This window comes from Cricetulus griseus, chromosome 9, assembly GCF_003668045.3.
Source record: "Cricetulus griseus strain 17A/GY chromosome 9, alternate assembly CriGri-PICRH-1.0, whole genome shotgun sequence".
NCBI classification, from domain to species: Eukaryota; Metazoa; Chordata; class Mammalia; order Rodentia; family Cricetidae; genus Cricetulus; species Cricetulus griseus.
The window spans coordinates 19,336,537-19,363,669 of NC_048602.1; the positions used below are offsets into that span (position 1 = coordinate 19,336,537).

General features: G+C 39.0%; 3 protein-coding genes across 3 annotated transcripts in view; all 3 read left to right on the top strand.

Moving 5' to 3' along the window:
• The window catches only part of LOC100755119 (vomeronasal type-2 receptor 116), a 31,656-nt gene extending 28,805 nt beyond the window's left edge, over positions 1 to 2,851 (top strand). The window contains exon 6 of the mRNA XM_027433951.1: positions 1,923 to 2,851. Coding sequence (XP_027289752.1) covers positions 1,923 to 2,851 — 929 coding nt within the window. The remainder of the gene's footprint in view (positions 1 to 1,922) is intronic.
• A 13,724-nt stretch (positions 2,852 to 16,575) lies between these two features.
• LOC100755405 (vomeronasal type-1 receptor 4) lies at positions 16,576 to 17,496 on the top strand. Its single transcript, XM_027433950.1, has one exon. It carries the CDS (start codon positions 16,576 to 16,578, stop codon positions 17,494 to 17,496), a length of 921 nt encoding a protein of 306 aa, XP_027289751.1.
• A 7,714-nt stretch (positions 17,497 to 25,210) lies between these two features.
• Positions 25,211 to 26,149, top strand: LOC113838157 (vomeronasal type-1 receptor 4-like). The gene has a single exon (XM_027433949.1). The coding sequence runs from the start codon at positions 25,211 to 25,213 to the stop codon at positions 26,147 to 26,149; it is 939 nt and encodes a 312-aa protein (XP_027289750.1).
• The last annotated feature ends 984 nt before the right edge of the window (positions 26,150 to 27,133 follow it).

Consider the following 27,133-nt stretch of genomic DNA (forward strand, 5'->3'; position numbering starts at 1 on the left):
AGAATCTCCACTTCAAGGAATTGGTCATGAACATACTCACAGGATATTTCTTTGGGAAGAAAAGTCTTTACAATCAGTATTTACATACTTAGAAATATAGGAAGAACTAGGGCTTTATCAATTTTGAAATGTTTTAACTTTTGAGTATTTCATATTATGTATTTTTATCATACCTATGCCTTGTCAAATGTTCCAAACCTTTCATCTTGCTTGATTGTTGTTCTATTCAAAAATATGAAATAAATCTTTATTGAATCCTGTTTACAATGCCGAAATGTGCTTTGTTATGGAGGATCTGCTGGAATAAGAACAAATTATTACATCAGGCCACACTCTTAAAGACAAATGTGTCTTCCTCTTATAACAAGCAATAAAATAAATAGCTTCTCAGGCAAGGGTAATTATTTATGCAAATATTCCATATGTGATATTTGAACTTGTCTAAGTTTTCACAGGTCATATGCTTCATGTCACACGTGAGAATTTATAAATGCAAATGTCATCCTATGTCTGTTATTGATTCTTCCTTTACAGTATTTCATAACTTCTGACTCTTCTGTTCTTTCTGAAATTCCTCCATGAATTTCCCATATGGAGATATAATAACTGTGCCCTCAAACTGTCAGCCAAATGTAACCCCATGTAATGAATATATGTGCACACATGCACAGGCATATATGTAAATATATGTGGACATTCTATACAGAAAAACATTATATAAATGAATAATATCTATAGATGTATATATTATGTGTGTTTATAGTATATATATACAGAGAGAGAGATAGGTTGAGTGAAAGTGAGAGAAAGAGAGGGAGAGAGAGAGAAAGAGTGAGGGAGAGTATGTTAATTCCCATGTATATGTGTACATATATAATTGTAATTTGGCTTATGGCATTTTCATAAATATTTTCATATGTATATAAGAGAGTTTCATTGATCCATACAAAGTCCATCTAATAAGTATATAATCACAAAATTATTGTGGCTAATTCTACTAAGCACTTGAAGTAGAAAAGATTACTGATTGAATGTTATGCAGAAAGATACTGGTATCTTGAAATAGGGAACTTCATTCTATATAAACTAGTTTTCATTGCACCTGTCATAGGCCTTTATTAACTGGTGGAGCTATACATGTGGGTCACTCATTACAAAGTAGAAAACCAAAAGGAAATCAATACTTCCATATGAAAGAATGGAAATTACCAACCTTGAGATAAAATCTTTAAATTTGGTCCTGAGAAGAATTATGTCAATGTGTCATAATAGTGTAAGGAAACATGTAAATATTTACAAGATGTAGAGAAATACATTTTACTCTCCTAAAGTGTATTTAAATCTCTGTTAAAGTTTTTCTATAAAACAAAATTAAAGTTCTATTGTTGAGTTTCTTTTAAGAAACGCAAGAAAAAATGACAGTGGAAATCTAATATTATGAATCAGTGTGACTGAATTTCAAACAAAAGATAAATTTTACCAACTTACAAGAGAACCATATTATTGGACACTTTTATTAGATCATCTATAAATGTTTCAATACTGTGACATTTCCAAACTATATAGACTAACATAACTGAATAGACTCGGGGTGTATTAAAATGTAAAAATGAGAAATAGAGAGCACATTGGGCTGGGAGAGAAAAGTTAGAGAAGGTGAGGAGTAGAGGAGGAGAAAAGATGTTTGTTTTGGGTTTACACACAGTTATGTGCATATAAATAGCAAGTGAAATATCACATAAGGAAGACGGGTTGTATAGTTATGGAATTATTCACTGCAGAGCACTTATTACTTTGTTTCTAAGAAAAAGTGAAAGTTAACTTAGGTAATAATCCAAAGAGCAGGAACTGAGAAATGTCTTAGGATAAAAATGATCAACTCAAGATGGACGCATGATCACATCACCTTCATTTCTGAACAGATATGGATCAATGCATGAAGTGTCCAGAAAGTCAGTATGCAAACACAGAGAAGAAACACTGCCTCCAGAAAGTTGTGAGTTTTCTTGACTATAAGGACCCCCTGGGGATGTCTCTCACAACCATAGCACTTTGCTTCTCTGTACTCACTGCTATGGTTCTTGGACTCTTTGTGAAGAACAGAGACACCCCGATTGTCAAGGCTAATAATAGAACACTCAGTTACACCTTGCTCATCACACTGATCATCTGTTTCCTCTGTACCTTTCTCTTCATTGGCTCTCTCAACACTACCACATGTATCTTGCAGCAGATCACATTTGGAGGTGCTTTCACTGTGGCTCTTGCCACTGTGTTGGCTAAAGCTATCACAGTGATTATTGCCTTCAAGGTCACTTTTCCAAGCAGAGTGGTAAGGTGGTTAATGATATCAAAGGCCCCAAACTATATCATCCCCATATGTACTGTGATGTACCTTGTCCTCTGTGTAATCTGGCTAGGAACCTCTCCTCCCTTCCTTGACCAAGACGCTCATGCTGAACATGGACATATCATCATTGTGTGTAACAAGGGCTCAGCTTTTGCCTTCCATGGTGTCCTGGGATACCTCTGCTTCTTGGCACTCGGGAGTTATACTATGGCTTTCTTGTCCCGGAATCTGCCTGACACATTCAATGAAGCCAAGTTCCTGTCATTCAGCATGCTGGTGTTCTTCTGTGTCTGGGTCACATTCCTCCCTGTATACCACAGCACCAAGGGGAAGGTCATGGTGGCTATGGAAGTCTTCTCTATCTTGGCTTCTAGTGCAGCCCTCCTTGGATTGATTTTTGCCCCAAAGTGCTACATTATCTTGAGAAAGCCAAATAAGAACAGTCTTCATCATATCAGGAACAGGACATATTCCAGAATGAATAACTTTCTCAAAACCTAGTGCAAAACTAGTCATAGTTCTTATACTAAGATATGAATTTGTAAGATGAAGTCCAGTTGATCTCTATTTCAAATGTGTGTTACTCAATTATAGTATGGGCTGGATTTGGGGGCTATTATTTGTTCTTCCAATTGTTTTAGAACCTCTTTATATAGGACTATTAAAGGTTTACATGCCTGAAATCTACAAATATTATTATATGAGCAGGACCTCATTTTTTATCTGGAATTGTCTGAAACCTTCCATGAAGACCATGATGGTTTGAATTCATACAGGCCTGCCTAATTTGTTTCACCTGTTCTCAGATTAAAGATGGCCAGCCACATGTCTGCCTCATGATGAGAATTTATGTTCTTTCATATAGACTGCTCTTGTCTTGCCCCTCCAACCTTTGGTTGAGAGTTGAGTCTCAGGGGATATTCTGGCCCACCACCCCCTGTCCAAGCCCCCTGACCTGGGCCCCCTAAGCCCTCATCACCACCTACCCCTAAGAAGGACCAGGAAGCAGAACAAAGCCGCCGGTTTCATCAGCAGCTGTTCCAGTCTTGACACTCCACCTTCTGGTTGAGAGCCATTCTGTTCTTGCCCCTCCACTCTCTGGTTGAAAGGAAAAGGAGAGACCACACCTATACCCACTGTAAGAAGAGATGGGAAGATGAGAGCATAAGAACATATCCAACAACAGAAAGGCTCATATAACAGCACCAGAGCCTAGGGATTCTACACCAGCAAAATCTGAACATCCAAACACAGATGAAGAATAAGTGAATGACCTTAAAAACAACCTCATGTAAATGATAGAGGCCCTCAAAGAAAATATGAGAAAATTCCTTAAAGAAATGGAAGAAAAAAACAAACCAAAAAATTCAAGAAATCAACAAATCTCTTAAGGAAAGCCAAAAAAAATCAAACAGATTAAGGAAGCAATTCAAACAGTTGAGGACCTGAAAATTGAAATAGAAACAATAAAGAAAACACAAGTTGAGGGAATACTGGAAATAGAAAGGCTGAGTAAACAATCAGGAACCACAGATGCAAGCATAACCAAAAGAACACAAGAGGTGGAAGACAGAGTCTCAGGCACTGAAGATAAACTAGAGGAAATAGATTCCTCAAGCAAAGAAAATCTTAAGTACAACAAATCCTTAACACAAAATATCCAGGAATTATGTGACACCATGAAAAGACCAAACCTAAGAATAAAGGTATAGAAGAAGGCAAAGAAGTCCAGCTTAAAAGTGTAGTAAACATGTTCAACAAAAATCATAGAGGGAAATTTTTCCAACCTGAAGAAGGACATGCCTATGAAAGTACAAGAAGCTTACTGAACACCAAATAGACTGGACTAAAAAAAAGTGCCCTTGCCACATAATAATCAAAATACCAAACATACATGATAAAGAAAGACTATTAAGAGCAGTGAAGGTAAAAAGCCAAGTACAATATAAACGCAGACCTATCAGAACTATTCCTGGCTTCTCCATAGAAATTCTGACAGCCAGGAGGTCCTATATTAATGTTCTACAAACATTAAGAGACCCCATATTCCAGCCCAGACTACTGTAACCAGCAAAACTCTCAATCACTATAGATGGTGAAAAGATGATATTCCATAACAAATCAAGATTGACGCAATATAGATCCACAAATCCAGCCCTACAAAAACTTCTGGAAGGAAAACTACCACCCAAGGAAGTTAACTACACTCACAAAACATAGGCAATATATAATCTCACTTTACCAAAAGCCAGAAATAGGGGGAAGACTCACACACAATACCACCACCAAAAACAAATACAAAACAAAAAAGAATCAGCAATCAGTGGTGTCCCCTTTTCCCCTCTGCTCTTCCTCCAGCACAATGTGATCCACCGGCAAGGAGGGACAACAATGGAAGGTGTCCGATAAGATAAGTCTTATAAAATATATAGATTTATGATAATTAAGACTGAGCTAACAGATGAGAATCCTAGTCATTGACCAAGCAGCATTTGAACCTAATACGAGTATCTGTGTATTAATTTGGGCCCTAACTCTGGCAGGCAGCTGGCATAAAGCGCACACACAGCAGTGGGGCTCGGCAGCTTTTGGCAGAAAGATTTATGGTAACAGAATGGTGTCAGTGAGCGGGATGACCCCATGCCCCAAGGTTCCAGAGGAAGAGGGAAACGTGCCACTCCAGCCTGCCCTGTGAGGCCAATGAGAGGCATCCGAGCAGCTTCCATATGCTCGCACCATCCCGGCACTCTTGGGGTTTGGACTCAGCACTCCCATGATGATAAAGACAGATCCAGATAAAGAAAAATCTCTAAAGGTTTACACTGCATTAAAAAATATATGTAGGCGAAATTCAAAAGTGGGGTGCAGATCAAAATAGAGAATTCTCAACAGAGGAATCTGAAATGGGTGAAAGACACTTAAAGTGCTCAAAATCCTTGGCCATCAGAGAAATGCAACTCAAAACAACTCTGAGATACCACCTCACACCTGTCAGAATGGCTAAAATCAAAAATACCAATGACAATATATGCTGGAGAGGATGTGGAGAAAAAGGAACACTCCTCCATTGCTGGTGGAAGTGCGAACTTGTAAGACCACTCTGGAAATCAGTATGGCTGTTGCTCAGAAAAATGGGAATCAGTCTACCTCAAAATCCAGCCATTCGTCTCTTGGGTATATACCCAAATAGTGCATGTTCATACAACAAGGACATATGTTTAACCATGTTCATAGCAGCATTGTTTGTAATAGCCAGAACCTGGAAGCAACCTAGATGCCCCTCAACTGAAGAATGGATTGAGAAAATGTGGTACATTTATACAATGGAGTACTACTCAGCAGAAAAAAGCAATGGAATCTTGAAATTCTCAGGCAAATGGATGGAACTAGAAGAAACCATCCTGAGTGAGGTAACCCAGTCACAAAAAGACAAACATGGTATGTACTCACTCATATATGAATTTTAGACATAGAGCAAAGGATTACCAGCCTATAATCCTCTTCACCAAAGAAACTAGGAAACATGAAGGACTCTAAGGGATAAATGGTCCCCAGGAATGGAAGTGGCATTGTAGGGAGCCGTCCCTGCATTCTCCATTACAAGATGGCGCCTGCATCCGGCAGGCACCGAATGTAAACAAGTTAATGTGCGCAGGCGCTGGGTAACTTTCCATTCCTTGATCTCTGCCTCGTGGCATCATATGGTCCGATGAGCTACAGCCAATCATGGGGTAACACGTCCAAGGCGGTGGTTGCCAGCCTTTATTAGGGGACGGGATTCTTGGCTTGGGGTCTCCGCTTTTGTAAGCTCATGCTCTCTCTCTCAAGACGCATAAAGCTTTACTGCAGAAGGATCCGAGTGTCCTGTGTTGTTCTTGCTGGCAAGACAATCACGCGGGACATGGCATGAACTCCTGAACTAATTGGGAGCATGAAAGTAGGGGGGGAAGGAGCTGCTACAATAAGAGCAAGAGAAGAGGAGTAGAGGAGAGGAAATGGAGGGGCAGAAATATTGAGTTGGGGGATGAATAGAGGAAAGAGAGCAAGATGAGAGATACCATATCAGAGGGAGTCACCATAGGTCCGAGAAGAGATCTGGAACCAGGGAGATCTCCAGAGACCTACAACGATGACACAATCTGACAATCCAGGCAATGGTGGAGAGGATAACCTAAGAGCCCTTCCCCTAAAATGAGATTGATAACTTCTCTTTATGCCATCCTAGAGCCCTCATCCAGTGGCTGATGGAAGCAGAGACAGACATCCACAGATATACAGGAGCTGAAATCGGGAATTTAGTTGAAGAGAAGGAGGAATGAAGAACGAAGGGGTCTGTACCAGGTTGAAGAAACCCACAGGAACAGTTGGCCTGAACAAGAGAGAGCACATTGACCCCAAATGCTGTCGGGGAGGCCAGTACAAGACTGATCCAGACCCCTGAACATGGATGTCAATAAGGAGGCCTCTGCACTCCAGGGAGCCTCTGGAAGCGGATTAGTATTTTCCCTGGTGCAAGAAGGGACTTTGAGAGCCCATCCCACGTGAAAGGTTACACTCTGGCCCTGAACACATGGGGAAGGGCCCAGGACCAGCACAGGAGTATTTGGTGGACTTTGCAGAGCCCTGGTTGAGGGCCCTACCCTGCCTGGGGAGTGGAGGGTGGATGGGGTGGGGGGTAGGCTGGGGGTGGGGGAGGAGGGATGGGGGTGAGGGGAGGGAGAGGGATAAGGGACTTACATGTGAAACAAGCTTGTTCCCTAACTAGAACTAATAAATAAATTAAATATATATATGTAGGTTTGTGAGAGAAAAATAACAGGAGGAAATAGAGTAGCCAGCTGTGGTGGCACACGCCAGTAGGATTTGCTGAAGGATGCAGAGGCAGGGGGATTTCCACAGATAAACCCTGTCTCAGGGGGAAAAAAAGAAACAAAAGAAAGTAAAAATAAAGTAATAAAAAGGCCACATAAAGATGAAAATACACAGAGAATCTGGATACTTTATGCCATATTGTTGTGTTTAAATTGTTTGATTGCTGAGGAAAAACTTACTGCTGCTAAAATACATTTGATTATAAATGCTGCTAAATTAATCAAACTTATACATTTTAAAAATGGTCTGACTTCAAAATTTAAGTCTAAGGACAGGCTACTTGGAAATAAAGGTTTTCCTTGTATTTCCACAGAAAATGAAAAGCTGTGGATTCCTTCCAGACTAATATGGTTTGATCAAGCAAGACCCCCTAAAGCTGAGATGATACAGCCTTACAGACTACAAAAACAAGGACTTGGTTAGGTTTCTTTGTTTTATCATGATCCATATGGCATGAACATCACCCCCAATCAGCAGGAAGCAGTTTAGAAAGAACGATGCCCAAATCCCCAAATATTGTTTATAAATGTTTGTTTTCATTTAAATGGGGTTGGTTATAAATGATAATGAACATAGTCAATCTCTTTTTAAAGAAAAAAAGGGGAATAGGATATAGGAATGAATACTTTGCATTGGCATGGTTTTTCATTTATTTACAACTTTAAGGTCAATTTTGTGATGTGTATGTCTCCTCTTAAACAGGTATTGTGTTTATACAGATCTTTTAAAATGATATGCATAATTAAATACAGGTTATAGTCCCCTATCATAGTCAGAACTTATAATTAGGTTAGTTAGGTCTTCTAGATATACAGAGATGTATTTGAGATGGATAGGAATTTTTCAAACCTTTCAAAGACCTACAGAAATATGGCATTTAAATGGTTTAGGGTTTTTCTTGGCAATGAGACACAACTGCTCTTGGCACACCAATTACATCAGAAAGGAGGATGGGCCTCAAAGAAATTCATTATAGAGTTTGCTTTCAATATGGCAAGATTAGCCATTTGGGCAAGAAACTGCTCTTGCCTGGACTGTTTGTTGCTGTATAAACATACAGGACATACAGGACCCACAAGAAAGTGACTGCTGAACTTACAAAACAAGACAGTACTGAAGAGTTCCTGTTGAAATGGAGAAGTGTGCCAAACACACTGTGACCTATGGGCTGAAGATAGATGCCCCAATGTCACAGAGGAACTTTAGGTGACTGTCCAGGTAGCCAGATGTCTCTGTCAATTCTAGAGTTTATATATTTTCCTTCTGTAGTCTTTGATAGAGTTAAAGACAGATAGTTGTGGTTATAGTTTTCTTCAGTTATTATAAAAGATCAGTTATCTTTCTTTTTATTTAGACAGAAAAGAGGATATGATGGAGGGAGTGCTTCTGTGTATGTGTTTGTCTTACTGGATGATAAATAAAGTTCTGTTTGGCCAATGAGACAGCAAATTAGACAGGACTAGGAGTCAAAGAGGATTCGGGAAATGTAGTAGAGAGGTGGTGATCCAGGCAGGAAGTGACATAGCAAGGAGACTCATTTAAGCAAGGAGAAACAGGAAAAGTCCCCTTTTCCCCTCCACTCTTCCTCCAGTGGCACAATGTGATCCACTAGCAAGGAGGGACACCAATGGAAGGTGTTTGATAAGATAAGTCTTATAAAATATATAGATTTATGATAATTGAGAATGAGCTAACAGATGAGAATCCTAGTCATTAGCCAAGCAACATTTGAACCTAATTCAAGTTACTGTGTATTAATTTGGGCCCTAACTCAGGCAGTCGGCTGGTGTAAAGCACACACATGGCAGTGGGGCTCCACAGCTTTTGGCAGAAAGATTTATCGTAACACAGTAGTCATTGATATCCCTCAATGTCAAGTGCCCATATAAAGAAACTGGAGAATAGACACACTAGAGAATTAACAGAACACCTGAAAGCTCTAGAAAAAGAGATGTAAATTCACCCAGGAGGGGTAGATGCCAGAAAATAATCAAATTGAGAGCTGAAATCAATAAAGTAGAAATAAAGAAAACAATACAAAGAATCAATGAAACAAAGAGTTGGTTCTTTGAGAAAATCAACAAGATAGATAAACCTTTATCCAACCTAACCAAAAGGCACAGAGAGAACATGCAAATTAACAAAATTAGAAATGACAAGAGGGACATAACAAAAGATAGTGGGGAAATTAAGGTCATACTTTGAAAACCGGTACTCTACAAAATTGGAAATTTTAAAACAAAAGGACAATTTTCTACATAGATATCACTTACCAAAATTAAATCAAGAACAGGTAAGCAATTTAAATATACTTCTAACACCTAAGGAAATAGAAGTAGTCATCAAAATTCTTGCAACCAAAAAAAGGCCAGGACCAGATGATTTCAGCACAAAATTCTAACAGAAATTCAAAGAAGAGCTAATACCAATACTCTTCAAATTGTTTGACACAATAGAAGCAGAAGGATCATTGACAAACTCTTTTTTACAAGGCTACAATTACCTTGGTATGCAAGCCACTCGACACAACAAAGAAAGTAAAATACAGACCAATATCCCTCATAAACATTGATGCAAAAATAGTCAATAAAGTACTGGCAAATCAAGTCCCAGAACACATCCAAAAAATCATACACCATGATCAAGTAGACTTCATACCAGGGATGCAGGGATGGTTCAACATACAAAAATCCTTCAATGTAATCCACCATATAAACAAACTAAGGAAGAAAAACTCTATGATCATCTCACTAGATGCTGAAAAGCCTTTGCAAAATTCAATGCCCCTTCATGATAAAGATCTTAGAGAGATCTGGGATAAAAAGAACATACCTCAACATAATAAAGGCATTATACAGCAAACCAACAGCTAACATCAAACTAAATGGAGAGAAACACAAAGAAATTCCTATAAAATCAGAAACAAGACAAGGTTGTCCACTCTCTGCATACCTCTTCAATATTGTACTTGAAGTTCTTGCTAGAGCAATAAAACAAATAAAGGAGATCAAGGGGACACATATTGGAAAAGAAGAAGGCAAACTTTCAATATTTGCAGATGATATGATAGTCTACAGAAGTGACCCAAAGAATTCTACAAAAGAACTCCCACAACAGATAAAAACATTCAGCAAAGAGACAGAATACAAGATTAACTCAAAACACCAGTAGCCCTACTATATATAGACAATAAAGGGACTGAGAAAGAAATCAGAGAAACATCACCCTTTACAACAGCCAAAACAACATAAAATATCTTAGGATAACTCTAACCAAACAGGTGTAAGACCTGAATGACAAGAACTTTGAGTCATTAAAAAAGAAATTAAAGAAGATACCAGGAATTGGAAAGATCTCCCATGCTCTTGGATAGGTAGGATCAACATAGTAAAAATGGCAATCTTACCAAAAGCAATCTACAGATTCAAAATGCAATCCCTATCAAGATCCCAGCACAATTCTTCACAGACCTTGAAGGTACAGTTCTAACCTTTATATGGAAAAACAAAATATGCAGGATAGGCGAAAGAACCCTGTACAATAAAGAACCTTCTGGGGGCATCACCATCCCTAAGTTCAACCTATACTATTGAGATAAAGTCCTGAAAAAAAATCTTGATATTGGCACAAAAATAAGCATGTAGAAGAATGGAATCGAATTGAAGACCCTGATACTAACCCACAAACCAATAAACACCTGGTCTTTGACAAAGAAGCTAAAACTATACAATGGAAAACAGAAAGTATCTTCAACAAATGGTGGTGTCATAACTGAATGCTGACACGTAGAAGATTGCAGATAGATCCATAGCTATCACCATGGACAAAACTTAAGTCCAAATGGATCAAAGACTTCAACATAAATCCAACCACACTGAACCACTTAGAAGAGAAAGTGGGAAGTTCCCTTGAATGAATTGGTACAGGAGACGGCTTCCTGAACATAATGCCAATAGCACAGACACTGAGATCAACAATTGATAAATGGGACCTCCTGAAACTGAGAAGCTTCTATAAGGCAAAGGACAAGAGACTTCTGTAAGGCAACAAGACAAAACAGCATCCCACGGAATGGGAAAAGATATTCATCCACTCCACATATTGGTGTCATATTGGTTTTTCTGTTGTTGAATGTGCTTTTATATTGTCTTTTTCCCATCCTTTCTTCTGGTGTAGCAGGAGTCTCTTTGTCTCCTAGTGGGTATGGGACCAAGGTTCCCTTCTGCTTTATGCAAACAGTTCCAATACTCTGATGTCTGCCCTCTTCTCCTGGATGGAGGCAGGACCGCTATTACCGGGTCCTTGGCAGTCTCTGGGTGCTGGAGCCTGCTGGTGGAGTTCAGATTCCCATGAGGACCTCTGGAGTCAGTTGTTCCCTTTAGGGCAGGAGAACCATTTCTCTTATTTGTGGATGAATCAAACACTCATTGGTCAGTAGCCAGGCAGGAAGTACAGACAGGGCTATCAGATGAAGAGAATTCTTCAGCATGTGCAAAATGATGAATGTGATGCATTACTTCAATGAATCTGAAGAGGCAAAAACATCTGATTGTTTTAATAGATGAAGGCAAATCCTTTAAAGCTTTTCAGAAATCAATGATAAAAAAAAATCTTGTGGGGGACCAGGAGCCTCCACGAGCAAGAGGGGCATGGGCATTAGGTCCCCACAAAGGCCTCACGCTTCTAGCCAACAAGTCTGCATGGATTATTCTCGCTGTGGGCGCGAGGCTATTCCAATAGAGCCTTAGTGGCCCCAAGGAGAGAACTCGAGCATTTTGCTGCTCACAGCTGGAACCTCTGGGAGGTCTGCTGCAACAGGTGTGACAGTGACTCCTCCATGCTCGCGGGAGCAGGGAGGCCTGGGGGCGGCCACCTCTGATGGTTGCTGTGTGCTTTCACCTTAAAGCTCTGCGAAGCAGAGGCCCCAGTGCTCGAGAAGCTGTCAGTGAGCACATCAACTTCGCCATGTTGACTGATGGAAGAGTTTGTAGTGACGAAGAGTTTACTCTGTGTTCTAACTTCCAGATTAAAACAACGCCTGGGAGTAGTTCTACAGGGTATGTGGAGAAAATCACATGCAGCTCATCTAAAAGGAATGAATTCAAAAGCTGCTGTTCAGCTCTGATGGAACAACACTTAACTCTGAAAGTTTGAAGGCACCAGGGTGGGTGTGGCTTTAGTCTTCGCTTGCCAGTTGGCTTTCCCCTAATTTTCCCCAAAGCACTCTGGTTCAATACCACCCTTACAACAGATTGTCTTAAGTCACCAGGGAAGAACCTTTCATCAGCTTTGTACATTGATTCCCCCCATCCCTTGAATGAATTTACAAATTATAAAACCATTTAAATTGCCAATATTTCCCTCCAATATGCTAGAGGTTCATATAAAATTCTGATCTCATCCTCACATTTGGCAAAGCCACTATAACATCTCACTGTCCTGATGTCCTTGTTTAATTAACGCCTGTTTCAACAATACTATCAGGGCTCAAGACTGGGGGATCATGCAGTTCCTCATATCTTAGTTACCTTCCTAGTGTTTCTCCATTAACTATCATCATCTTATCTGTGTTATTCATGTGGACATTAGATGGTAATGATCAAAAGTCCCTCAGCTTATATGACCCAGTCCATTAAGACATAATTTCCCATATGCTGTTTCAACTTACACAACAACTTTCTCAAGGAGGTATAGGCAGACATGCTAATCAGTTTTTCTACTGCTATGACACCAAGACTGATTAAACTTGTCCTATGTCCTTGCACCTCATAAGCAAGACTGTGAGAGTTAGTTCCCTTTGTTCTTAAAATGCCTTTTCTAATAAAAATAGTAGTCAGAGCATTTTTGGTTTTATCACACTTTCTGGTAGTGTGCCTCATTTACTGAACGAAGATTGTGCATTGAAAGATAGTTATTTTTATTGTGTTAACACCTGAGAGATATGTCTCAAGTTATCTAATTGTTATCCTCCTCTCATTGCTTCTCAATCTTTGAACTCAAGGAAAGCATGATAGCACAAGATTACTAGGACCACTTTTTGAGAATTACTATGAGGTGGCAAGATAAATAGATATCTTTCTTCTCCAAATCATACAATGCTATGGAGATGGGCACAGAAGTATCTTTTTCCCATCATAATCCTTCCCCTTATATGAGTATGTTCATCATAGGTACAAACCTGAACCGGTGGAATGTTACCTACTATCCATAGCCAGTGTCAAATGTTATAATTTCAGAGATTGAGAAATACCCCGTAGACTATCAGCAGATTGGGAGAACCTCTGAAAAAAAGCATTGCATTCCACACAATTTAGAGGAACACAGGATTCCTGGGATTTTATCTAAGGATCGTCCACTCTAAAGTATATACCCTTGGTTACATATTTGATCACTCATCACACAGAGCATACAACTGTCACTAAATTAGGTAGGTATACAACTCCATACAGATGAGCAGTTATTTATGGTAGGACTGACCTAGTGAATATTCACATCTCAGCAAGATCAACATCACTGTCAACTGTTATCCATCATAGAGGCCATGCACCTGTTTTCACGTTAGTTAGGTTTCAATCTGAAAGTCCATATTCTGACAACACTGTGTCATGTAGTTTTTTCTGGGAATACATGTGAAAGTTCTATTCAACACAGACAGAAAAAACAGAAGAAGTAGAAGGGATAGGTGGCATCCAATAATAGCTTCTTGAACAAACAAGTGTACTGTGGCTTCATTTAAAACAACAGGTGTGTGGAGTTCATTTCTCACTGTTGATGTTATTTGCAGGGCACTCAATTTCAACCTCATGTTTCCTGAGTGGATTTTAATCTGTGTTTCCTTGCTAATAGTGAAAAAATTTAAAAAATATCCATAGATGTGTAGGTTTAATTGCAAATGCAAAAGGATTAATATAGATGATTACTAATGACTTTGAAAATTCCAGTGTGAATTAATATATCTGTGATTTATATTGTCAATGTGCAAATCCCAACATTGTAGGTTTATAATTTAATTTCTTCTTTATATGGTAATGTAAGTATTCTACTCACTGAACAACTATACTTGAGTATGAAATCCCTCAGAGAATCAGGAAATAGAATGACATATACATATCTCAATGGAAGGTCCTATATGGATCTCCTGATAGTATACACTGGACCTAGTTTACCTCTAAGAAAAACAGCAGAGGACAGTTTCAACAAGCTCTGCAATTTTCCCTTAAGCAGTGATAGCAAGGAACTTTTATTGTTTTTGAATACTGACCCCAGGAGAGGCATTACTCAGAAAACTTCTTGGCACCACAGCCCTGTGTGCCCATGGCTACTGCAGTTGAAAAGGTAATTGCAGGTCTGACAGGAGGTGAGGTCAGAATCAATACCCATATCTCAGGCACTGGCTTCCTCCCTGCAGCTCACCTCCTGGTCACAGAGACCATGGCACTGAGATCAGCACCCTGTCAAATAGAATAGCACTGGGATCTCCTCCAGCTGCAGACCTTAAATCAGAGTTCAGAGTACAAGGAAGGACATCACAAGACTCAAGGTATGTAACCACTCCAAAAATCAATAGCTTGTAACTGATGTAGCAACAATGCCTTATTAATCTTGGAAATCTAAAGCAACACTCTACCCACAGAAAACTGAGGTCCTAGGCCCATAATAACGTATGCTCGTCTAAGTAGATGAGACCCCCATTGAAATGGCTGTGGTATATCTAAGTGATGATTTAACCTGATTTTCAAGTGCAGTTTTCAAGAGAGTTGTTTTAAAACCACCTATGCAGCTGGGTGTTGGTGGTGCATGCCTTTAATCCTAGCACTCGGGAGGCAGAGGCGGGTGGATCTCTGTGAGTTCGAGACCAGCCTGGTCTACAAGAGCTAGTTCCAGGACAGCCTCCAAAAGCCACAGAGAAACCCTGTCTTGAGAAAACAAAAAGAAAAAAAAAATCTATGCCTCAGTCCCCCAAGTTGTCTTTTTCTGAGTTTCCTCCATGCATTCTGGCAATGGGTGGAAGAAACTAAAGGAACCCCATAGTTCTGAGTAAAGTTTGTATCTAGTGCTTGTGTGCTGGGTTCTCTGTAACTCAGCACACATGGGCACAGGATTAATATCTACAAGGAAAAACCTGCAGGCTGAGCTCATAATGAGGCTGATCCCCTCTTATGGTTTGTTCATGTTAAAGTTAGCATTGGTGTAATGGCTCTCCACATCATCATCTTCATTTCTGTACCGTCTCATTCTTACTTCCTTAATGAGTTATCTCCCTTTCGTTATTAAAATATCCATCTAATATGTTATTCACTGAGAGGATGTTTGAGCCCAGGGGTCCATTTTAGTCTCTTTTTGTGCTGTATAATATAGACATGAATCTAAAATAGTAACAGATGTTAACATTGGTTTTATGGACAAATATTATTTCAATTTTATAATAACAAAACGCTTCATGCCAACACAGTGCGAAATCACACATGACCACCACAGAAATGCTATTCATCAACAAAATTGCATTGCTTAAAAAAAGGTGTCTGAAAAAAAGAAAAAGGTGTCTCTTCTCCTATCAGTCAGCACTTCAGTGTTTCATCCAATCAATAGCAATGTTGAGCACATTTTCCATGTTTAATATTGGATAATTTCTTCTTTGTGGTAATTCAGCCATATTATTTAATTTGCATTGCTTTAAGTTTGATTTTACTTGTGATGGTAGCATAATAGCAAATAAGTCATTAGGTACCTATGTTTTATTATGACCATTTTCAGTCAATATCAATCATCTGTCATGAGGCAGGTTCCAGCTCAATTTTCATCATTATATAAAGATACATTTGTATTTGATGAATATAATTTTTATATCCAAACATGAACATTTTTATTATTAAGATTATACAGTTCTAGAGTAAGACCATCTAATTGTATAAAAATAAATCACAATGATAACTCCTTTATATTTAAAACTGACCTGAGGTGTTACAGATATTGGTGTATTACTATACATTCAGCACTTTCAGTCAGTTGGTATAATGATGTAACTTCACCATTAATTAAGTAGGAATTTACAAACCTTTGATGGAGTTGAATTTCTCTCACTTTTCATTGCCTTTTTATATGGTCCAGAGTACTTTGTCTTCACTTTGAAACTAGCCGGAAAAAAAATGTGTATGCAGCTTTCATAGCATATACATCTACAAATTGAGTTTCTAAAGTTATGAAACAACCTTTGAACCAAAATCTGTCATAAGTTTTAGAAGAACACTAACTGACTAACTGTAGATTGGAAGATTGGATTTCGTGCATTCCATGCAGCCTGTACCTAACCTTCCCATGCACATCCTCATGGTCAGCAAACAACAACCCACAACATGGCAGCTGGTGAAGTGGCCATAGGAGTGATCTTTTTATCACAGGTGGTGTTTGGAATATTAGGCAACTCCTTCTTAGCCTACCATTATCTGTTGGTTTACATTATGGGATACAGGTTAAGGTTCACAGACTGGATTTTACAACATTTGGTTGTAGCCAACTTCTTGACTCTCATATGTAAAGGAGTTCCTGAGACAATAGCAGATTTTGGTTTGAAAGACTTCCTTGATGATTTAGGGTGCAAATTTCTTCCCTATCTTCACAGAGTAGGGAGGGGTGTGTCCATCAGCAGCACCAGCTTCGTGGGAGTCTTTCAGGCCATCACCATCAACACTAAGTGCTCAAGATGGACAAAGGATAAAGTCAAGTCTCCATGTTTCATTGCTTCTTGTGTGTACATGAGCTGGATCCTGTCCCTCATAGCAAACATCGGTATTCCTATGAATATGACTGCAAGATGGAGCCAAAGAAACATGACAAACCTAAAAGAGTATGGATATTGTGCTGCTGTTTATGTTGACAAAACTAGTGACATCCTCTATGTAGCATTACTTTCAAGTCCCGATGTCTTCTTCATGGGCCTGATGCTGTGGTCCAGCGTTTCCATGGTTTACATCCTCTACAGACACAAGCAGAGAATGAAACACATTCAAAGGAGCCACTTGTCCCTCAGGTCCTCCCCTGAGACCAGAGCCACAAAGACCATTCTGCTCTTGGTGAGCACCTTTGTCTGCTTTTATGCAGTTTCTTGCCTCTTGCATGCTAGTTTGACTCTGATGAATGATCCAGGCTGGCTCCTGGTGAACATGGCTACAATTGTCTCTGGGTGTTTCCCAACTGTGAGTCCCTTTCTGCTGATGATTCATGACTCCCATGAAAACCCTTTCTGCTTTGCTCCTGCAAGGAATAGAAAACAATAACCATATAGGCAGCAAGTAATTTTTTCTAGTTAATGTTTAATTCTGTCTTCAATATCTGAAATGCATGTAGTACAGTGAAGAAACTGTCACATCATAAATATGAGTCTGACTAGCTACAGACACATATAAAAACATCGTAACTATTAAATTACATGTGATTCTGCATATCTCATGATATTTTACGATGGAGGACTATCACTTTTTGTCATAAATTATAGAAATATCATTCTATCAAAACAATGATAATCTGACTTGTATAGAAAAATTTACTTGATAGTTATTTTTGATAAAGCAGTTAAAATTTGATGATTCTGTATACATCTCAACTTTATCTTAGCTATTTCTTTTGGAAAGAAATTAAATAGGGTTAAATATGCTTGATTTCCCTTCTGGTCATGACCGGAGAGGTTTTACAAAACTGCTAACATTTGTCCTCAATGGAAGAGTCACTTGTGTTAATAAAAATGATGAGACTGTTTTGCAACAATTTGCCAATGAAAAGTTACTCATGCTAAAACAATAATACACATAAGAAGAATTGTCCAGAGAATACTGTGATTGCATTTGCCTGTTTTCTTTTATTCTTATTTCTCTGTTCCATGCTTCTGTGGAACTAGTTTTGATATTACCACATTTTATCTGTGCTATATGGTGGAATATATTTCCTATTTCTTAAATTTTAATTTTTAAATCTTAGAGTAAGTTTGAAAGTTGACCACACTACAAAGCTTTTATGAAATTTTAGCCATCACTCTTCACAAGAATAGGACAGGATACACCATCATTTACCATACTTCAGTTTGTTTGTAATCTCTAACGGGTGTGTTTTTTAAAAGCTCATGTACAGAACATGAGTAGTCATCTCACTGAGGTTTCATTGGCTATCCACACATCTCCAAGAAATGACGATGTCAATGAGACTGAACTTCGTCAGCCTCACGTCGATACTTTTTCTCATCCCATCTTACAACATTCAGGCATGACATCAGTGGTGTATGTTATGGCTCATCACATTCACCTGCACAGTTTCCAAGCTAAACCTAGCCAGCTATTCATTGTTGGTTATTGAACTGAACCACTGTAAGAACCTCTTCCTAGCACTTTTATGAACCAGCACAATTCCCACCTGCATTTTCAATACTTGTTATTATCGACCATCAGATAAAGTGTTGCACTCATTCCTCATGAAAGAACATTCTGGCTGAAGCAAGTTGAAACCATTAAAGAATTTCACAATAGATCAAAGTTCAGAAAACAATTGGACATTGGATTCATAAACTAATATATTTACATACAATTCCCATGCATAAGGATAAGGGAATATCACAGAATAGGGGGTAAAATGATCATAAGAGCCAGGAAATCAGGATGCCTTCTTTGAGATAATATTTTATACTTAAGGCCAGAAAGCTGCATGCATGAATTCTCAAGAATATAGATGCTGAAGTGAGACCTGAATAATGACACTAGTTGGATTCCCAACATGAATGGGGATAATTTCATTATGATGATTTCATAATTTCATAATCCTATATTAAGTGGAATAGGCAATTGCTTGCCATGGAGTGTAGGAGAGAAACTCCTTTTTGTTCGTTTGTTTTGTTTTCAAGACAGGGTTTCTTTGTGGCTTTTGAAGCTGTCCTGGAACTAGCACTTGTAGAGTAGGCTTGTCTTGAACTTGCAAAGATCCACCTGCCTCTGCCTCACAAGGGCTGGGATTAAAGGTGTGCACCACCAATACCCGGTGAAGGATAACCACCCTTGACCAGGAGCCATCCTGTTCTGTCATTATCCAATACCAAGTTGTCACCACAAAAACAAATACATGCAGGACAACATTGAATGGACTTATCAGGTTGGTGTATATGTATAAACATATATAGAGAAATGTGTCAAGGATCATGTCTGATACAAGTCAGGAGCCAGGTTCATGATCAGTCTACAAATAATGTCAGGAAGGCAGCCAGAAGCTCTTTCTGGGGGTAGGGAGTCTTCTTATCCTGCATTGAGCACAGAGAGAGCTGTCTGGGCATAATGGTCTATAGTGGGAAATTACCAATACAGAGCCAAGTAGAAATATAAGGGTATTTAATAGGGAAAAACCTTACTTACAGAGCGACCTAGCCTAGGCGTGGCAGCAGTCTGTACGCAAGCCAAAAGGGAATGAAAGTGAAACACAGCCCTGAATATCTTACTCTATGTCACCCTGACCACCCTGACCATGACCTCGCAGGCATGGTCAGGCAGACCTGTAGCCAGCCCATAAGCAGGCATGACTACAGGTTCCCCTATAATTCCCCTTTTAGTCTAAAAGAGGATTAAAACTTAACAGTGTAAAGTATCCAAAATTAAGAATCATAAAGGTGAAATATAAGAAGATACAATCTGCTTATGTCACATCCTAACTATCTATTTTAACTAAATCCTAAAGTCATCTGAAGAGGTGTCCAAGCCTGAACACCTCCTTCCAATCCCAACCATAAACAATAGGAAGCTATTGATAACTAGGTATACACACTATCCTAAATGACAACAATGGGGAAAGGGGCATAGCATCCTCCAAGTTACTTCCTGCTGAAATGGGATGACTATAGCCTTGTGGGGTCCTGTAGAAAGAAAATGTTAGTATAGTGAAATTCTTGAATGAATTGTATCCATCCATGTTAGATGGGATTTGCTTGATTGAAGATCTCACTTGAAATCCTCAACTTGATTGAAGTCAGTACCCGAAGCTCATGATGGGAAATGTACTGTGTATGTTTATCTTATTGATTGTTAAATAAAATACTGTTTGGCCAATGAGACAGCAAATTAGAGGGGACTAGGAGTCAAAGAGGATTCTGGGAAATGTAGTAGATAAGTGGTGATCCAGGCAGGAAGTGACATAGCAAGGAGACTCATATTTAAAGAAGGAGAAACAGGAAGCGTGCCTCTTTTCCCCTCCACTCCTGCTCCAGCAGCACAATGTGATCCACTGGCAAGGAGGGATGCCAATAAGGTGTCCAATAAGATAAGTCTTATAAAATATATAGATTTATGATAGTTAAGACTGAGCTAGTAGATGAGAATCCTAGTCATTGGCCAAGCAGCTTTGAACCTAATACAAGTTTCTGTGTATTCATTTGGGCCCTAACTCAGGCAGGCGCCTGGCATAAAGCTCACGCGTGGCGATGGGGCTCAGGCGGCTTTTGGCAGAAAGATTTATCGTAACAATGGTCTAGAACTTTAACAAGCAGGGGCTTCAAAAATCTCCCCATGTTTTATTTTTATGATAGAAAGGCATCATTGTAAGTGTTGAGGAGCCTGTCTTAGGACTTCTACTAAAACACCAAAGGAACCCTTGTAATGTACATGCAGAGTAACTGCTGTAGACCAACACAGACCTGTGATTGCCACTTGAGTGTACATAAGTCCATATGATCTGATCCATGCTTAGTTGATTGAGTAGAGCATATTTTCCTGGCTCCGTTCATTCCCCTTTGATTCCTACAGCCTATTTCCCCTTCTTCTTCAGGAACCCAAATCTCCATTGGGAGGGACAGGATGGAGAACTCCAATTTACATTTTCTCCTGCTGCATCCATCTGGCTGTATGTCTTTGCGCCAACTCCATTTGATAGTGGAGGAAGCCTATCTGATGGTGACTCACTTAACAAGGCAGAATATCATCAGTAACCAATCTATTGATATATTTGTCAGGCTTCTTTGGTTTTACCTCTAGTCTCAGGGCTATCTTGTCCCCAGATCCTGGCCATCCAGGAACTTAAATGTTGTAGAATATTAGTTAAATATATTCCATTGTTTATGCTGTGGAATATTTGTCTAACAATGCAAAGATATGTTGCATTTGTTTAACCCTGTAAAGCTGTGTTACTTTATCTGCCTAAACCACCTGATTGGTTTAATAAAGAGATGAATGGTCAATAGCTATGCAGGAGAAAGCATAGGAAGGTCTTCCAGGCAGAGAAAATAAATAGGTGAAATCTAAGCTCAAGAGAAGTGGAAAGAGTGAGACCTGAAAAGGGGAAAAGAGAGGATGCCAGTGGCCAGCCACCCAGGTACAAAATCAGCCACAGATTAAGAAGAAAAGAAATGTATTTACACTCAAGAAACTAGGGCTACTTGCACAAGACCTGTAAAATCAATGGAATAGAAGGGATATTATTTGGGTAGTAGAGATGGGTTTATATGATGGGAAAAGAAATAGGAAAAAAGAAATATGGTGTCTATGTTTACAAAACATTGCAAACATGTATAAAGGTCTCTTAAAATTACCTTGCAATGGAGATTAAGCTTCCCATTTATAACTTCTTGGAACAAATAAGAAAAAGGCAATACAAGTAAGTCCTACACTGAGGAGCCCGTAAGGGATTCCAATACTTAGAAAAGATGAGAAGAACTGAAGAGAAGAGGGGAATGGAAAAAAAACTATACACAATGTCCCTGAGGCTTTACCTTTAATATACAGGAAGGAAAAATCAATGCAAATGGGTTTCAAAAATACCCAATACCTGAGTATTAAGCTTCTGAACCAAAGTATGAAAGACTTGTGAGTAAGAAAATTAGGGTACCTCCATGTCTCACTTTTGAGACTTTGGGACATGAAGGTATGATTGGATAGGTTGGGGTGGCACAGAAGTCAATGGATGTAATGTAACTCCTATCTGTCAGTGAGAAAGAAACTGCATACTGCATAATCTGAGACACACCAATATAGCCAGTCTTTGACACACCTGCTCTTGGAAGCAATTGGAGATATGTATTTATCCCAACCTGATAGCACTATAAAAAAAATGAGGACTGAAAGTCAATGAGGGCAGGACTAATGTGCTAGGGAATGAAAGAGTAATGAAAGATGTGATTTTTTTCATAACGATTTCATAGTCCTGATTATGACAATGTTCTTCAGAAAGTTGAATAAGAAAATGATTGTCACTTTGACAAACACCATGGAGAGACAAGATATTCATATTGCAGGAAGTGCAATAACAGACCTCAGTGTCTTTTACTCTCTTGTAAATTTTGTTCCTAATTAAGTTGTAGAGATATATTGTTGATGATCTAATAAAGCCTGCCTGGAGATCAGAGGACAAAGCTAATCACAGCCATGGAAGCTGGGCAGTGGTGGCACTCACATAGAATACCAGGACTCAAGGGGGAAATGGGAGGAAAATAGGGAGAGGGAACTGGGATTGGTGTGTAAACTAAGATTGTTTTCAATTTAAATTTTAAAAATTAATTAACAAAAGAAAAATGCAACCCACACCTGACATTGCTAATGAGCACAAGAAACTGAGACTGGATTGTTCATGGTCTCCACAGAAAAACATACCACAATCCTTCTACTAAAAGAAGAAAATAATTTTACTCCTGAAAACATGTCACTATACCCATATGTCAGTAAATCACTGAATCCTCATCAGAGAAGCTTCTTCTTGCTGTAGATGGAAATTAACACAGAGACCCCGCCCCCAACAAATGGACAATAGATGGTGAGTTAAAGACTTTGGTGCACTTTGCCCTGAAAAGATATCTCTATCACACCTCTAGCTGTATGAGCAGGGGTCAAAATGAATGAGGATACAGAAAGATCATAAGAGCTGAAGATGTTGTATAACTCTGGGGAAATAGTGTTTTCCAGACACAAGAAGGAGGATAGACGTAGAAACTCATAGATTATGAGTTCAAAGTAGAGAAAGGAAAAGAAAGTAGGTAAAATCCTTACCCCTAACCAAGAACCCTTTGCACTTGATAGCAACATGGAGAGGGAAATCAGTGTTCTTCAGTAGAGTGACACTGGATGTGTCAACCATATACCAGAGTTGGTCACATGTTCACAAATAGTTGGCCAACACAAAAACAACTTTGTTTTGTTTCTGTGTTTTGCTTCTCTGTTTTTGCTTTTCTGTAAGAAAAAGAAAACTGTATGGATAAGGAGGAGCAACAGGAAAGAGTTGGTGCAGAGGAAGAATATGACTAAATATGTTGTTTGAAAACATTTTTAAAATGATATAAACACCAAGCATAAAAACAATCAAATAGTAGTGGCTTCATGGGGATAGGGAACATGTCATAATTGGATTCTAGGGTTACTGCTTGCCTTCCACAGGTGTGATCTCATTAGTTACTGTTTCCTCTCTGTGACGCTCTGCCAGCCTCTGAAGAATCACCAATACATAATAGCCTATAATAGCTGCAATGAGTGATGCAAGAAACAAATTGCTAATTGTTGTTTATTTAATGTCACCTAGGAAAAAACTTCTGAGGAAAGTTATTATCTCCTCATTCCTTCACACCCACTGCCAAACAGGTGAAATGCTAATTGCAGATCTAAGGGGAGGTAAGGGTCACAGACCTATATCTGAGAATCACAGATCTATATCAGAAGCACCGGCAGTCTTGGTCTTGCTCCCATCCTCATCTCTGAGACAGTGGCACTCGGGTCCTTGAAAGAGATACAGTACAGGGAGGAAGCAGACTGCAATCTGACACACAGAATCCAAAGGAGAAACTGTTTGAGTGTCGGTAAGCAATTACATATAAATGACTGATTGTTTTTGAACATGGAGCAATAGCATACGCAGAGAGAAATCTGAGTTACTCTTGACTAAAGGCACGAGGCATTTCAGAGACTCAGGGTCCTAGAACCATCCCAATCCCTGTTTCTCTGCCCAGGCATTCCTCACAGACTGTATATGCTACTGACCTCGCAATTGGAAATGAAAATTGATGGGTAAGGAAGCCATGGTTTGTCATTCTGAAAATCATTGAGCTTTAGTTAAGAGGAAAATAACTTGAAAGCAAAGGCTCACTTCAGTTGATAATCCTGTAATTTCATTTGCACATGTATAAAATGGCATGTTCAGTGATGTTTATACACATGTACAAAGAGGAAACTTTGGACAATGGTCAATGTTTTCGTGCACTTGAATTTACCAGTGGGCTCAGAGTATATTCTTATCAGAAATACATGTAGAACCTTAGGAAAGTGCAATTTCTATCAATTATATATTAGAAAACAATGTTTGAAAAAATGGAAAACACAATGCTTGTAAATAGAAAAACTATAATGATAATATGCATTCCACCAACCTGCTATAGAATATCTTTCAGTAAATGTTCTGTATACCAAATATGGATTCATCTGTCTACAAAGGCTGGGATAAAAGGTTATATAAATTACATGAATAGAAATGAGAAACAGTATCAACAGAGATGCAATTTTTAATTCTTCTGAAAATATCATGAATAGTTTGAATATTTGTCAGTAATTTCTCTTCAGAGGCAGCAAAGAAACATTTAAAGGAACTTCATAATTTTTATGTCATCAGTGGACATCTGCGAGCAATATTGTTTTCCCTTGTTTAGAATCATGCATAGGAACACGAAGGGACTTTGTGACCATATACAATGACCACATCTTTGAATTATGTGCCTATAAGAGTAGGGATAGAACCACATGGAACAGATGTTCAGCAGGATCATAGTAGAGTCTATATAATTAGATATAATAATTGAAACACCTGCTGCTTCTGTGGTTAGCTTTGTCCTTTATATGTGTGTTTAGAAACTCATCTTAGAATGTCCCCAATTCAAAAGAATATATCAGATCAATATTCATACTAGATCTAACTGTGGATTGAGAATCAGGGTATCTGGTTGGCTTGGCACACTCAGCCCAGGCTTCATCTTTCCAAACAACAGGAGCTAACACCATGGAAGCAAGCGACAAAGCCATAGCAGTGATGTTCTCAACCCAGACTTTGGTTGGAGTTCTGGGAAATCTGTGCCTTCTCTGCCGATACATGTTGTTTTGCTTCTCAGGGTTCAGTTTCAAGTCCACAGACTTGATCCTGTGGCACATGATTGTAGCCAACTTCTTAACTCTGCTGTGTAAAGGAGTGCCTCAGACAATGGTCGCTTTGGGTTTTAAAGACTTCCTTAATGATTTTGGATGCAAGCTCCTTGTCTATCTTCACAGAGTTGGGAGGGGTGTTTGCATGAGTAGCACCTGCTCCCTGAGTGTCTTCCAGGCCATTACTATTAGCCCTTGGAACTCCTTATGGGCAGAGCTTAAGGTTGAAGCTCCCAAGTACATTAGTTCTTCTTTGTGCCTTAGTTGGATCCTGTATGTGCTCATCAGCATTTTTTCTCTTGTGTATACAAGTGCAAAATTCAAGAACAACACAAAAAATACAAAAGACTTGGGATACTGCTTTGCTGTTCGGCCTGACAAAATCATCTATACACTGTATGCCATAATACAGTCAGTTCCTGATTTAATTTTCGTGGGTCTCATGCTCTGGGCCAGCAGCTCCATGTTGTTCACCCTGCACAGACATAAACAGAGGATGCAACACATGCCCAGGACTAATGTGTCCTCCAGACGCTCCACTGAGTCCAGAGCTACTGAAACCATCCTTCTCCTGGTGAGCACCTTTGTCTGCTCTTACACGCTCTCCTGCATGCTTACCCTTTCTGTGACACTCCTTTTGAATCCCAGCTGGTCTCTGGTAAACATGGCTGCAATAGTTGCGGGGAGTTTCCCAGCTATGAGTCCCTTCCTGCTCATGAGATGTCATAACGTTGCTCACAGCCCCTGCTTTTCTTGGATAAAAACTGAAAAAATGTCCATAATCTTAAAACTAACCTGATGGGAGATATCCTTCTGTATATATGTTTCTCTTATGGGTTGATGAAGAAAATACTGGTTGGCTGATTGGCCAGGCAGGAATTATAGGTAGGGCTAGTCGATGAGAATTCTTGGAAACAGGCAGATGGATTTGCCATGCAGAGCCCAGGAAGAGATCACAGGCCAGACATCCTCTGGTAAGCCAAGACCATGTGGAAATAGATAGATCAGTAAAGATGGATTAATAATTAAGACAGAGCTAGCCAGTAAGAATTCCAAGCCAGCAGCCAACATTTTTATAACTAATATACTCTCCATTTGTTCATTTGGGGCTGAAGAGTGGCGGGACCAGCCAGGGCAAATAACCTCTCATTACACTAATCTGCAAATTAACAGCTCTCACAGTTTTTTGTGTCGTCTGTCATTTTCACCAGTTGTAAACACAGTGTGCTCCATGAATTTTAAATGATGATTGGTACTAAGAGCCTAACTGTGATATATGTGTCATAAATGTGTAATAAATACTAATATCAGGAATTTAATTAAAGTGTTCATCTCCTGATTCGTGTCTTGGGTGTGACTTGTTTCTCCAAATTTGATGGGTGGAAGTTTGATTCCCATAGTGATGATGCTATGATGGAGGAAAAATATGAATATTTAGCCTTGGAAAAATTTTATTTGTTCATGTGTGTGAGTGCATCTGTGTGTGTGTGTGTGTGTGTGTGTGTGTGTGTGTGTGTGTGTGTGTGTGTGTTGTTTAGCATTTCTATTCTCCATATCATGGAATATTTGTAAAAACATGGCCTGGATGCTATAAAGTGTGTTTGTGTCTCAGTTTGTGTATATGACTTGGAACACAGATTCAATCAGATGAGTACATTAAATATTCAACAACATCTATAACTATGTATGCAGGATATATAGATTCCAGAGGTTCATCAAAATTAAATACATTGTAAATTTCTAATTTTATTACCTTGTAATTAATTATATTATTTTTACAGAG